Below are 15,064 nucleotides of genomic sequence, written 5' to 3' on the forward strand. Positions count from 1 at the left end.
TGAGGGACAATGAATTCAGTTGATCAAACAAATACCGAATGTAGTGAAACTTGCATGCAAGTTCTTGCAGTCTATATGGGCCTCAAGGTATATACTTCGACAAAATATTAGGTCTTGGTGATAGACTAGACCTTCCAATATGAGAAGAGATGGTCCATCTCTAATGAATGATGCATAAGAATACTTAAGAATATTAGAATTAAATGTAGCCATTAATAAAGCAAGAATGATCGTCGTCTGTGACACGAATTAAATATAAATAATCTGTTATATAATATAGTGTAAAAACCAACCATCATATGTGTAAAAAAAATAACCATGATTATGGACTAATTATAATAACAATGTAGCATCGCTAAATCCTCTGTTAAATAATTTATTATGCATAGGTACCTACATTATAATTTTAGTCGGAAAATATGTCGAAACTGGTATTCACTAATTTCGTAATTTTGTATAAGTAGACTTCGCACCAACTTTTAACACGCTCACGCTGGGGTCACAGGTCATCGTGCTATAAAATATGTTGTACTAAAATACACAGTTAGGTACCCTGAATATAATTAATCTCAGCGTGCGTTTTTCTCAATAAATGTATAAATGCGGTCATAGTCTGTCTGGCAAGTTTTCGTGACCGATAGATTATTTATTACGTAGATTGATAACGTCCCAATGTCACTATCACTAACCGCTTTGTTATCAGATAATCATGCATTTGAGAATAAATCAAAATTTTACATAAACGCTTTTAATTTATGATGAAATAATCGTTGTTTTCGGCCATTCTCATTTTACTATGCACCTGTCTAATTACCGTACCGCTTGACACGGTAATTAGACTTGAGTGAGTGCACATATAAATGTAAATGGCAGCCATTCTTTTTCTAGATGTCCACTCAGTCTTAGTGCCATGGCGCTTTTGCATGAAAAAAAAAGTTAAACTATAATTAAACGGGTGCACAATAAAATGAGAAGGGCCGTTTTATTGACCGAGAGCGGTTCGTTTTCAGCTTGGGCAAAAACATTTTCGTGTCTATATTAAGTATGTAAGTCGCATTTCTCACACGACTCTAATGAAATTTTGTGAGCAATTTCGATAGTATGTTTTTTTGTTGGTTGAGCTTTTGGAACTTTTATAAAATGGCGCCGCCGTGGGGGTTGAAAACGTAGTAGCAGGCTCACAAGGTCTACAATGCAATACATACACCGAACCACTAGTTGTATTTGTCTTATATCAGTAACGACACAAAATCATAACCTCACATAGATTTTTCTGCCTGAATAGCGACATCAGGTGATGACTTTGAAGTAACCATGAATCATGATGCAACTCTTTCACTTGAATGGGTTTACTTAAAGTTACCGTCTCCAAGGAAAAGCCGACGACGCTATGTCTAGTTATGAGCATAATATTTTTCAGGTGTTTCCATAAATAAATATTATGCTTTCCGGTATTGAACGGTGTCGTAATTTAATGAATATCTTTGTTCTGATCTGACATTTATTCATTTGACGTTAAACGACACGGCTGAGCTGGCAACGTTGCATTTTTGTTAGTTTTTCTCGATTATTCCATAAAAATTTAATGAAAATTAAAAATATGGTACTTATGTTTGAACTGTTCTTAATATATAAGTTAATGTGTGTGTCTATTGTAATAATTATTCGTGATAGACTTTTAAATTCTTTAAAAACGAACAAATGTTTATTAACGGTTTTTAAAGAAAATAAAAGTCTATCACGAATAATTATTGCAGTAGACACATTACCTTATATTATATACTAGCTGTTGCCCGCGGCTTCGCCCCGTTGTATTTTTTTGTTATTGTAAAAGCTTATTATGATGATAACAAACACAACAAAAAAAGAATTAGCGAAATCGGTCCAGCCGTTCCCGAGTTTTGCGCTTAGCAACACATTTTACGATTATTTTTTATTTATATATATATATATATTAAGAACAGTAACAGACCACATTTTGAATTTTCATTCAATTTTTATGGAATAATCGAGAAAACTAACAAAAATGCAACGTTGCCAACTCAGGAAATATAAACGTACTTAAATATTAATTTAAAAAAAAATGTGTTGAGTTTAAATAATTTATTGGGCCAGGCGTTAACTTGCGGAGGTCCATATCAATGAACTATAAGAATTTATTTGCTCACCCGCATATCTTGCACAAACTTAGCTATCATAAGGTCGCGGGTGAGCAAATAAATTCTTTTAGTTCAGTGTTAAGTTTCCTTATTGATTTAAATAAAACGAGTAGAAATAGTTAAATAGTTTTGCTTTTAAGGGATGAATAGCATTTTGCTCCATTATTTTCTTATAGGTATACCACACATGTATAATGTATATAAATATACATACGAATTGTATAGTTTCTCATCGCATTACTTTATTGATATAGGCATTCAGTCATTAATTTCATTAGCTACAAATATAATAATAATAATAATAAATATCATGATACACTTGACATACCACACACACACACACACACACACACACAACACACACACACACACACACACACACACACACACACACACACACACACACACACACACACACACACACACACACTATAATAAGACTTCGCCGTAATCTATACATTATATTATGTACATACTTACTGTTATATTAGTAGTGTTGACAAAAGAAGTAGAATTGGTCTTAATAAAACTTGCTTAATACTGTTGATTGATACCTAAAGTTGATACAAAGCCAATGAACTAACTACACTTTTACCTATACCTACTTAACTCCTTTTATTTGATTTATACTGACGTCTCTGCAAAGTAACTTGTTACTCAATTAATTGATACAAAATCTACAATAATAAGTAAACTTAAAGTCGAGTAGGTATAAAGCTTAAGGCAACACACACAGAAAGCGTGCGCGGTCGGGTCGTGTCCGCCGCGTGAGCCGCGCGGTTCGTTGTATTCACACAGAGAGCGGTCGGACCCGCGACGGGCCGCGGCGGCTATCAATGTTGCCAGTTTAGTGACTTAGTCCCTAGAAGTGACGACTTTTGCTTAAATCTTAGCGACCGCAAAAAGTTTTGACGACAGAAATGGTTTAGGTATCTGGCGACTTTTGGAGTACAAATTAAAACAGTTCTAGAACCAATAATAGATACGACATTTTTGTCAACTCGACACAGAATTATCAGTGCCGCGAGATATATGTGGAAAACGACAAACACGCTTGCGCACCAAGGTCAAACTTTATTTACTTACTTAATTAAATCCAATTTATGTAATGATGGGCGATGGATGAAATTTTTAAAAGTGGCTGATTTTTTTTTAGACAGGAATAAGCTAGACTAGTCAATGGAAAAAATAACAGATTTTTCTGTAGTACCTACCAATTAATTAAAAAAATAAAATAAATAAATTTTATTCTCGCCTAAATGAACTAGCTACTGCGCATGAATACGGTTTTTAGGGTTCCGTAGCCAAAATGGAAAAACGGAACCCTTATAGTTTCGCCATGTCTGTCTGTCTGTCAGTCTGTCTGTCCGTCCGCGCTTTGCTCAGGGACTATCAATGCTTCAAAGCTGTAATTTTACATGGATATACTTATTATGAAAACTATCCAACAAAATGGTACAATGAAAAATTAAAAAAAACATTTTTTTGGGTACCTCCATAGAAAATAAAACCCTTACTTTAGTAAGGGTTTTTTTCTCATCCAACCTATAGTGTAGGGTCTTTTAAATTAAAAGCATTAGGGGGTTACTAAGACGATTTTTCGATTCAGTATTTTTTTGCGAAATATTCAAATTTAAAGTAAACATTTTCATTAAAAACGAGTTTTAGGGGTTTTTAACTTAAGCTTTAGGGATAAATATTTTTGAGAGTTGGTAACACTGCGCTCGGCCCGCGCTGTTTGTGACGACGGGCGACGGGCGCGGCCCGCGCACGACCCGCGTGTTAGGCACGGGCCCTACACAGCGCTACGTCATCGCGTCAGCACCTCGTACGACAACTCAACGTCACGGCGCAACGTCACGACACTACGTCACCACGCTACGTCGCCGACACAGTGAATTAGGCAATCAGTTTCGAACTAATTACAAAACCAGTGTGCACAGTGACTCGCGGCCTTTCGACACCTAACATCGGGTCCTATAGGACAACACGAAACCATTCGTGATAGTTTAAGTAAAACTTGTATTCTTTTATCATTAAATTTTATTATTATTAAATCCGCAATTATAATTCATCTCCTCCGCTGCTGCCCCCTCCATAATTGGCGCAGTCGTGAGTCGAGCCGAGTCGGTACGCGAAATCTAACATCGATATCCGTCCTGATCACGTTCTACGTGCACGTTGGCTCTTCAAAGAACCTGAGCAGCACAGACGAGGAGACCATTTTGCCGCCTGAGTAAGAGGAAGAAAAGTGACATCGTGAAATGTGGTGGTGAGTACACATAGGGTTTGGTTGCATTCCTGTGTATTTCCCAATATCCAAAATTTTTCACCCACTTTCTGCCCGATCTCGGTGTGCGAACGAAAAGTTCTGCGCACCGCGCGTAGCGATTCTTTTAGAAATTTAAGTAGTATACCAGAACACGAGAAAATGGGAGAAGTAGATATAGATGATATTTTTAAAGCCCTTAGAGTAGTACCAGAGTTCGATGGTAATCCTAATGTTTTGGTTAGATTTCTTAATTTGTGTGATAAAATAATTACGACATATGTGAAACCAGGTGCCGGGAATGATTTAAATAATTTATCCATATTAAATGGAATTTTAAACAAAATAACTGGTTCCGCAGCGCGAACCCTTGCCACCAATGGCATTCCTGACACTTGGGCCGGGATTAGAGAATCACTTATAAATAATTTCTCTGACCGCAGAAATGAAACTGCGTTATATACAGATTTGTCTATGATGACGCAAGGTCGTGATACTCCCCAAGTATTTTATGAAAAATGTCAGCACCTACTGAGCACCATAGTAACTTACGTTCAATTGCACGAATCCGTAGAAACCACCATATCAGCGAAAAGAGAGTTATATAAGAATCTAGCTTTGCAAACATTTTTACGAGGCCTATCTGAACCTTTAGGATCCCGCATTAGATGTATGAAACCTAGTTCTCTGGAACAAGCACTCGAATACGCACAAGCAGAGCTCAATGTAATGTATTTACAAAACAAAATAAAAACTACGAAATTGCGCAAAAACCTCAATTTTTCCAACAGTTCAACACTAACATTCCACAGAGGCCATACAATAACAACACGCAGCATCTTCAGCAGCAGCGACCTGATAACAATACTAATTTTTTTAGACCTCAAACTAACCCACAGCAGGCTGGCCCATCCAGGACTCAGCAGATGTTTCGAGCATTACCTCGTTCTAACATGTCCACAGGGTTTAAGATTCCCCAAAGACCCATATTTCCCCACCAGAATCAAAATTACCCCAGACCTATGAGCGGTATTAGTCATCCTGTAGCCCGCACTCTAGCCCCAAGTAGAAACTGGAATCAGTACCCACACCGTAATAATAACAATGCAAATACAAATTTACATGAATGCCTATTTTCTGACGAAAGCTACGTTGACAACAACTATTATGCTGACTATGACTATGACTACGACCAATCCCCGGAGTTATATGTACCTTCCGATGATGTCGAACAGATAACTCAAGTTCAGGAACCGGACACCGTAGCTGAGACCCAAGATCCTCAAAATTTTTGCAAGAATGTTACGAAAACTTTACCCGGATAGAAATTAATTCACAAAATCAACAACAGTTGCCCTATGTACAAATACAGAACCCACCTTTAAAATTGCTTATTGATACCGGCGCGAATAAATCTTTTATCAGTCCCGAAGCTGTCAAGCAATTTTACACCGAATATCCACTACAATACGATCCATTTGTTGTGACAAACATACATGCATCCACAATCAATGACTACTCTATAACGATCCCGTCTTTTCCAGAATTTAATAGTGATCAACCGCTGAAATTATTCGTTTATAAATTCCATGACTACTTTGATGGTTTGATTGGCTGTGATTTGCTAGAACAATGGCAAGCCGTGATAAATTACGGAACCCGACAGTTTAGAACCCCACAAGCTATAAACCCGATATGTATGTACACCTCCGGTAATATAAATTTACTTGAATCCGTAATACCCGCAAATTCTTCCATACTAGTAGAAACCCCAGTAGATGTCCAAAACGGCGACATTTTCGTGGAAAGGCAAGTACTTTGTAATTGCATTATAAGTAATTGCATCAGTACCGCAAACAATAACAAAGGTATTGTCGAAATCACCAATCCGTTCCCACATGATGTAATATTCACGCTAACCGAGCCGGTTAACGCTGAGTTATTTAATTCTGAGACCAGGTGTCGTCGCAGTGATGACTCACAGCGAATTTCGCGAGTTGAACACGTGTTATCTCGGTTGCGCACAGATCATTTAAATACAGAGGAGACACTCAACTTAAGGAAACTTTGTACCAAATACGCAGACATATTTTACATAGAGGATGAACCTCTTACATTTACCAATCAAATAAAACACCACATAAAAACCACAGATGAAGTCCCTATTCATAGCAAGACATATAGATATCCGTACATTCACAGACAGGAAGTTAAAACACAAATAGCTAAAATGTTAGAACAGGGAATAATTCAACCATCAACATCAGCCTGGAGCGCACCCATTTGGGTAGTCCAAAAAAATCTGACGCATCCGGAAAAGTAAAGTGGAGATTAGTAGTTGATTTTCGAAAGCTAAATTCAAAAACAATAGATGATAAATACCCCATCCCCAACATATCAGACATCCTAGATAAACTAGGCAAATGTCAATATTTTACAACCTTAGATTTGGCAAGTGGCTTTTACCAAGTAGAGATGAACCCTTCCGACATTCATAAAACTGGATTTAATGTTGAAAATGGTCATTACGAATTTCTACGCATGCCAATGGGTTTAAAAAATTCCCCGTCCACATTCCAACGCGTAATGGACAACGTATTACAAGGATTACAAAATTCTATCTGTTTAGTATATCTGGACGATATATTAGTCTTTTCCACTTCCCTTCAGGAACATATAATCAATCTGGAAAAAATATTCCAAAGACTAAGGGAATCGAATTTTAAAATCCAAATGGATAAGTCAGAGTTCATGAAACAGGAAACTCCTTATCTTGGGCATATAATTACTCCACAGGGCGTAAAACCCAATCCTGATAAAATTTCAGCTATAAAAAAATATCCCTTACCAAGAACTGCAAAGCAAATAAAGCAATTTTTAGGCCTACTTGGTTATTATAGGAAATTTATTCCGGACTTTGCTCGCATAACAAAACCTTTAACTCAGTGCCTAAAGAAAAATAAAGGCGTAAACATTAACCAGGAATATATAGAATGTTTTGAGAAATGCAAGACTTTGCTTATAAATGACCCCATATTGCAGTACCCAGATTTTTCCAAAGAATTCATCCTTCGAACAGATGCTTCTAACGTTGCCCTTGGTGCCGTCCTCTCGCAGGGACCCTTAACTTCCGATAAACCTATTTCATTTGCGTCCCGTACATTAAATGACAGCGAATTAAACTATAGCACAATTGAGAAAGAACTATTAGCGATTGTGTGGGCAACTCAATATTTTAGACCCTACCTCTTTGGTCGTAAATTCAAAATTATAACCGACCACAAACCTTTGCAGTGGATGATGAACCTTAAAGAACCCAATGCCAGAATCACCCGATGGAGCTTGAAACTATCTGAATACGACTTTTCGGTAATATACAAAAAAGGAAAATCTAATACCATCGCTGATGCATTGTCACGTATAGAAATACATAACGAGGTCAGTTCAATGATAGCAAACTCACCTGAAACTCCCAATGTCTATGACTTGGAGGACAGACAGACAGAGACAAACCATACAAGCAACGAAAGTCCAATTTTAGAAATTCCTATTTCTGATGATCCACTTAACAAATTTACTAGACAAATAGTTTTCCGCATCATCGACCGAAAATCACGTATCTCTGATACCCTAACAAAGCCATTTGAAACACATTTAAGGACATACGTTGAAATCTGTAAAGAAAATTTGGAACTGGAGTTAATAACCGCAATTACTAAACATGTTGATCCTAAATATCGTACAGCAATACTAGTCCAGCCTATAGAAGAAATGTATACTATAGTACCTATCATACAAAATACATTCAAAAACACGTCCATGAAATTAGTATTAGTGAAATCTGAAATAGAAAATGTTTCCAATTTTGAACGACAGCAAGAAATTATCCGTAAATACCACGAAGGTAAGACAAATCATCGCGGTATAAATGAGTCATATTTAGCATTAGCACACAAATATTTTTGGCCAAAAATGCGCGACAGCATTACCAAATACATAAACGAATGCATCGTGTGTGGTCAAGCTAAGTACGAACGTTGCCCGATTCGACCGCAATTCCAGGTAGTGCCGCCGGCAACAAAACCTTTCGTTACCGTCCACGCTGACACATTTACTGTTGAACGCGAAAAATACTTAACAATAATCGATTCATTCTCTAAATACGCACAGGCATACCGGTTATCTGATGGCACCGCACTTAGTATTGTAAAAGCCTTATTACAGTTTTGCACTCATCATGGCCTGCCTTTAACTTTAGTAACGGATCAAGGTACCGAGTTCACGAACCAGCTAGTTGCAGAATTTCTAAGAGTTCATAAGATTAATCACCACAAAGTCGCGGCGCATGCACCAAACGAAAATGGCATTATAGAAAAATTTCATAGTACTTTCCTAGAACACTTGCGAATACTAAAACTCGAAAACAGTAGTGAGCACTCGAAACATTTAGTACCTTACGCTCTATTGGCATATAATAGCTCAATACATAGTTTCACTAAATGTCGACCCTATGACTTAATAAACGGACACTTCGACCCACGAGACCCTATTGACATTGACGTAACAGAACTTCTATTGCAGAACTATATTAATGACCATCGTAACAAAATGAAAACTGTTTATAACCTTGTGCATAATTCCTGTTTAGAGCAACGAGAATCCATAATGACAAGAGTAAATATGAACAGAAATCCTAACATAGAATACTCTCCCCAGCAAGAGGTTTACATACGAAACCCTCTTGCAGATAGACAAAAATAGCTCCTAGATACACCCATGATACAGTTAAAGAGGACTTACCTGTTCACATATACACTTCCAAAAAACGAGGCCCCGTTCCTAAGTCCCGACTTAAACCAGTACGTAAATCTCAATTGTTACAGGCTTCATCTACCGATGTGGACATGGATCAGCTTGGCCCTAACCCAAGAAATCCACCTTGAAAGTTTCGATGATGGACCTGGAATCCTGCCTTTTAAAATGGGACCAACAAAAGTCGTTTCCCACTACCACACATTTTTGCAAAGCATTCAGCTTGGCAAATTACATGACGACATTGACCTCATCAAAACACAGCTTACTAACGCAAGTAATTCCTTAGCAAATAATACATTTCGTTTCTTCCAATCCCAAATTAAATATTTGTATGCTAAACTCAATAAGGTTTCGGCGCAGTTGAGTACTTTCTCTAGCAAAAGAGTGCGACGAGGACTTATAGATCCTTTAGGTTCAGTTATTAAAAGCATAAGCGGCAACTTAGACCATAATGACGCCATTAGATATGATCATGCTCTCAAAATTCTAAAAAACAATGACGAAAAATTGTCGAAAACTTTTAATGAACATATAAGCTTAAATAAAAAATGGATGGTTGAACATAAGAAAATATTGTCAGCATTGAATACCAATCAGCAAATTTTAAGTAAAGATTTATTAAATTTAAAGAATGACAGTATGTTAAGCAATGGAAAACTGCTGGATTATGCACATCTTGCCCAAATGTTTAATATCGTTAGTGAAAATATAAACGACTTATATACCGAATTATTACGTATAGAAAACATATTAGCTTTCAGTAAGTTAAGTAATGTGCACCACTCTATTTTAAGTATAAGTTCTCTAAAGGACATGATTGGGAAATTGCACGAGATATATAGCAAAGATCAAATCTTAGATTTAGATACTAGAGATTACTATAGCTTCATAAATGTAGGTTCTTATTTTTCTAAGAATGATTTAGTAGTTGTCCTAAAAGTACCAATTATTTGTCAAGGCTCATTTGATTTTTATAAGTTATGCCCATTGCCAAACAAATACGGGCGCATCCTTATTCCTCCATATCCTTTCATAGCAACCAACCCTCAAGAATATGTGTACGTAGAGGCAGAATGCCCTAAATCCGGCGACTGGTACATCTGCCAACAAAAACTCAGCCATCAGATTCGTACGGAGCGAGACTGTATTCACAAACTCATTCATTTACAGGAGATAGATGGAACGTGTAAAACCACGCCTATCTCTCTGTCTAAGGAGGCTCTATTGGAGCTGGACGATCAACATTATGCCATAACATTTCCAAATCCTACTAAAGTACAAATCAACTGCCAGCAGGAGCAACATATCATTTTGAACGGAAGTTACGTCGCAACTATCCCGCAACACTGCTCTCTCAAGTCTTCACAGTTTACTATAGTAAACATTAATAACAAACTCCGAGGCCAACCACTGAAAATAATGTCAATACAACCAGAAACCAGAAGCCAGCAATCTAGCCCCATGTTGAGAATGAACTCTATCAATTTGAGCAATCTTGAAGCTATCGAGCAACAAATATCTATGGAAAAGCCGATCGAGACAAATGCGATCCAATCTTCAACCCTCTACCACACTACATTACCATTGTACCTTATCATACTATTCGGAGCAGGTGTAACAGCCTTCATACTATATCGAAAACATCGAGCCAGAGCGAAAGTCGATATCAAGCAAGATAATATAGAGCTGAAGAAAGCCGCTACATTTGCACTAAACCTAGCAAATAGTAGCTCGACTTAGAGGGGAGGTGTTAGGCACGGGCCCTACACAGCGCTACGTCATCGCGTCAGCACCTCGTACGACAACTCAACGTCACGGCGCAACGTCACGACACTACGTCACCACGCTACGTCGCCGACACAGTGAATTAGGCAATCAGTTTCGAACTAATTACAAAACCAGTGTGCACAGTGACTCGCGGCCTTTCGACACCTAACATCGGGTCCTATAGGACAACACGAAACCATTCGTGATAGTTTAAGTAAAACTTGTATTCTTTTATCATTAAATTTTATTATTATTAAATCCGCAATTATAATTCATCTCCTCCGCTGCTGCCCCCTCCATAATTCGCGCCCGCGCCCGCGTTCTGTGTGAAGGCGTCCATATACCGCCATGCAATATGCCGTCGCGGCCCGCGCACGACCCGCGCCCGCTCTCTGTGTGTGTTGCCCTTTAAAGCGGCATTGGACTTTTTAGGTATAGTTAAAGGATCATACTGAAAACCAGAGCCGCGGCTTACCTACGCTGAGTATGGCCCTTTTTGCTTCTTTCGGCACAACTTTCCTTTTCTTCCTTTTTACTATAGCAGATTATGTAAGGTTGTCCTATTGTTGTAAGTTTTAAGGTATTTTTCATGTTGAGCCGAAGTTCACACAAAAGATCAAACATTTTTATTACCACATTAAGTCCAGACAGTAGGTTTTGTGCTTTGTCTTATGTGTTACTATGGCACGCGCCTTTAGCGCGCGACAAACCGCAGTGACGTCATCATTGTCATATCAATCACTTCTCCGTACTTGAGACATATATTTAATAAAATTCATACATTGAAACGATGTCAAAAATCCCCTCAACCAACTCAACCAACTGATCAACTGGTAGCATGGTGTACGGTTGTGTTACTCTGAAGATGAGCTCTGCTTGAGTTCGAAACGCATCAGTGTGGTGTGGTGGTGGTGATAGATGGGTTTGTGTGATTTGTGTGTGTTCTTACAGTGTGGAGGTGGAGAAACTGCATGAACACGCATATTTTGCATAAGCTTAGCCGGGTGAGCAAGGAAATACTTTTAGTTCATTCAATGGAGTTCCTATTAACGTTTATTTCCTGTTAATACGCTAAAATTAGCATATTATGCGATGCGGATGACACCATAAGCTCTGCTCAGATAATTACTCTAAAGCAGCGTTTTCACCAATAATGTGCGAGGATAAACACTCCATTTAAGCAGAGTTTCCACCAGAGATGTGAGAGGATGTGTTCGAGGGATGTGTTTTTCATTAACCAATAGAAACGCTTCATTTACACATCCTCGCAAAGCACATCTCTGGTGGAAACGCCGCTTAAATGGAGTGCTATCTGGAGTACCCGACACTTTGTCAATTGCTTATTAGGATATCTCTAATAATTATTATTATGGAAAATATTGTGACGTCGTTCTCTTCAAGGATAATTTACGAAGTTCATTCTATTTCGAACTAGCCGAGTCAGCTATGCTTTTTCTCTGGTTAGAAAATAGCTTATGTTGATCAGGGATATTGTAGCTGTCTCTTACATACCTATTGTACAGTCACGATCGTAAATTTGGGACCCACTTAAGATCGAATATCTGTCATTTTGTATGACAATTCAAAGGACTTTTTCACAAAATGGGTCCCAAATTAACGATCGTGACCGTACATAAACTAATAAATAAAGCTTCATCATCATCATCCCAGCCTATATACGTCCTACTACTGGGCACATGTCTCCTCTCATAATGAGAGGGCTTGGGCTTAGTTCCCACGCGGGCCCAGTGCGGATTGGGAACTTTACAACCGTTGAATTGTTTCGCAGGTTCGTGCAGGTTTCCTCACGATATTTTACTTAACCGTGAAGCTCGTGGTAAATTTCAAATGTAATTTCGCACTTGAATTTTGAAAAACTCAGAGGTGCGAACCCAGGATCCTCTACTCGAGTCGAGAGGCCATAGGTCAAACCACTAGTCCACCACGGCTAAACAAAGTTTACCTCGATTGTATATTGAATTGGCTGCCTCGGCAACTTTTCCTCCACTGATTTCATTCCAATTTCAATAACACATTAAAACAAACCATGTTCCTTTACTTTTTCAGTTCCTGATGTCACCAAAGACCAGCCGAAGATCGAAAACCCGAAAGGCGTGGAACAAGTGACTTCGGAGCTGTCGTACATGAAGGCATTGGATGGCTTCGTGCTGGTACTCTCGCAGCAAGGTGACATTGTGTACTGCAGCGAAAATATTGCTGATCATTTAGGAGTCTCACAGGTAATTTCATAAAACAGTTTAAATTTTAAATAAAGGTTTTGATGATTGTCTACAAAAACTTTTAGCGGTTTAACGTGAGCAATAAAAGTGGCATAAATTTGAATATTTATTATTGGACTAGTGTTTACCCGCGGCTTCGCACACGTAAATCATTAGATCCAGCAGCTGAATGAAAATTCCTGGATTTTTAAAAATTTCCGTGGGAATTTCCGAAAATCAAATCGTGGTTTTGGTTGACGTTCCATTAAGGACAATGATGTCAAATTTCATGACTCAAAGCCCAGCGGTTGTTGTTTCAAGATTTTATCCCTATCCCGTGGGAATATCGGAATAAAAAGTAGCCTATGTTTTATTCCAGATGTCCTACATACCAAATTTCATCCAAAATCATCCAGCCCTTTTAGCGTGAAGGAGTAACAAACATGCTCACTCATTCACACACAAAGTTTCGCATTTATAATATTAGTAGGATATAGTTAGGTAGGTATGTAATTAAAAAATGCATCGGTGCCGGAAAATATGTTTTCTGTATCGATTCATTAAATAATTGTACAAGTTTTCTTGTAAATATATAGTTTATTGTTAAAAACAAACATAATAAAACATAATATGGCCAGCCTTCTGGGCACCTTACCCATTGACGGCGATTTAGGCCAAATTTTCTATCTTGTAAATCCAAGCTGTGCCAAATAGTAGATTGTAAAAAAACTCACTTTTTTATTACACCCCAAAGTGACATGTAAGAGTAGATTTCATCGAATTTATACCTTGAATAACAAAATTCATTACTATTAACTAACTTTTGATTAAAACCAAAACTTTCACCTTGTAATCATTTATTTTCACTTTCGCATATTCAATTGTGATTACTTCTCTTGCCATTTAAATCTAAAACTAGGAGTTAGTAACAACCTACCTCTGCTTTGAAAAACCTCTGATATCTTTTATCGTTTTTATTTTTCAAAAATCATTCTAAATCCTTTTATATATTATGGTTATGTTAAACACTATCTGGCAAGGTTATCAGTGATTTGTACATGATACATTAGATTGTGGCGCTTTCCGATCCATTTGACGATTTAGATAATCTATTACAAGTATGTAGGTACTTACATAAAAAAGCAACAAGATTATTTTGAATTAAAATAGTGTTAAAGAAAAATAAAAATTAAAAGCTTGTATCACCGAGAGTAAGGGATTAAAAAACTAAATTAATTTCTTATCTGAAGTTATGAAAGATGATGCATTTTCTTTGTTTTGTTCGGGCATTCAGTATTTACAAAACATGTCCATGACTTAGAAGGTTTTTTTTAAATTACGTATTTATATGTATTTTTCTATTCTATGCTATAAAACAACTATAAAGCAACTATAACCAGACACATCCAATAACACTTCTGGAAAAATAATGACCACCAATAAGGGGATATGTGGTAAAGATACGGCACAGTGAATTTTCATCACCTTGGTTCATGTTTCAGCTTCAGCTTAGCATAGAAATACAAGCTCTTACTCTATCATTACATTAATAGTAAACAATAAGCCTTCACTCCGAATCTATACAATATTATTTTATTTATCGTACACTTACTAACAACTGAATGACTGACTGACTGACACACAACAATTTTGGAGACAATTGACGGTCATAGAGGTGCACTAAGAAGAGATTTTTAGTAATTCCCTCGGGACAGAGAGCTGGCCTTTTATTTATTCTTCCACGGGAGTACAGACAGGATAAAGGCTAGTTCCTCTCCTCTCTTAATGCTATAACCGTACTCATCCCCCGTTTCCCGAATTTCGCTTGCATATGA

The 15,064-nt window shown here is 37.5% G+C and overlaps 1 protein-coding gene across 4 annotated transcripts in view; it reads left to right on the forward strand.

Moving 5' to 3' along the window:
- The window catches only part of sima (HIF-1 transcription factor component sima), a 115,747-nt gene that overhangs the window by 38,827 nt on the left and 61,856 nt on the right, over positions 1–15,064 (forward strand). For all 4 annotated transcript variants that reach the window (XM_074094551.1, XM_074094548.1, XM_074094549.1 and 1 more), the window contains exon 3: positions 13,078–13,250. In XM_074094551.1, coding sequence (XP_073950652.1) covers positions 13,078–13,250 — 173 coding nt within the window. The remainder of the gene's footprint in view (positions 1–13,077; positions 13,251–15,064) is intronic.

Source organism: Choristoneura fumiferana, chromosome 11 (assembly GCF_025370935.1).
Source record: "Choristoneura fumiferana chromosome 11, NRCan_CFum_1, whole genome shotgun sequence".
Lineage (NCBI taxonomy): Eukaryota > Metazoa > Arthropoda > Insecta > Lepidoptera > Tortricidae > Choristoneura > Choristoneura fumiferana.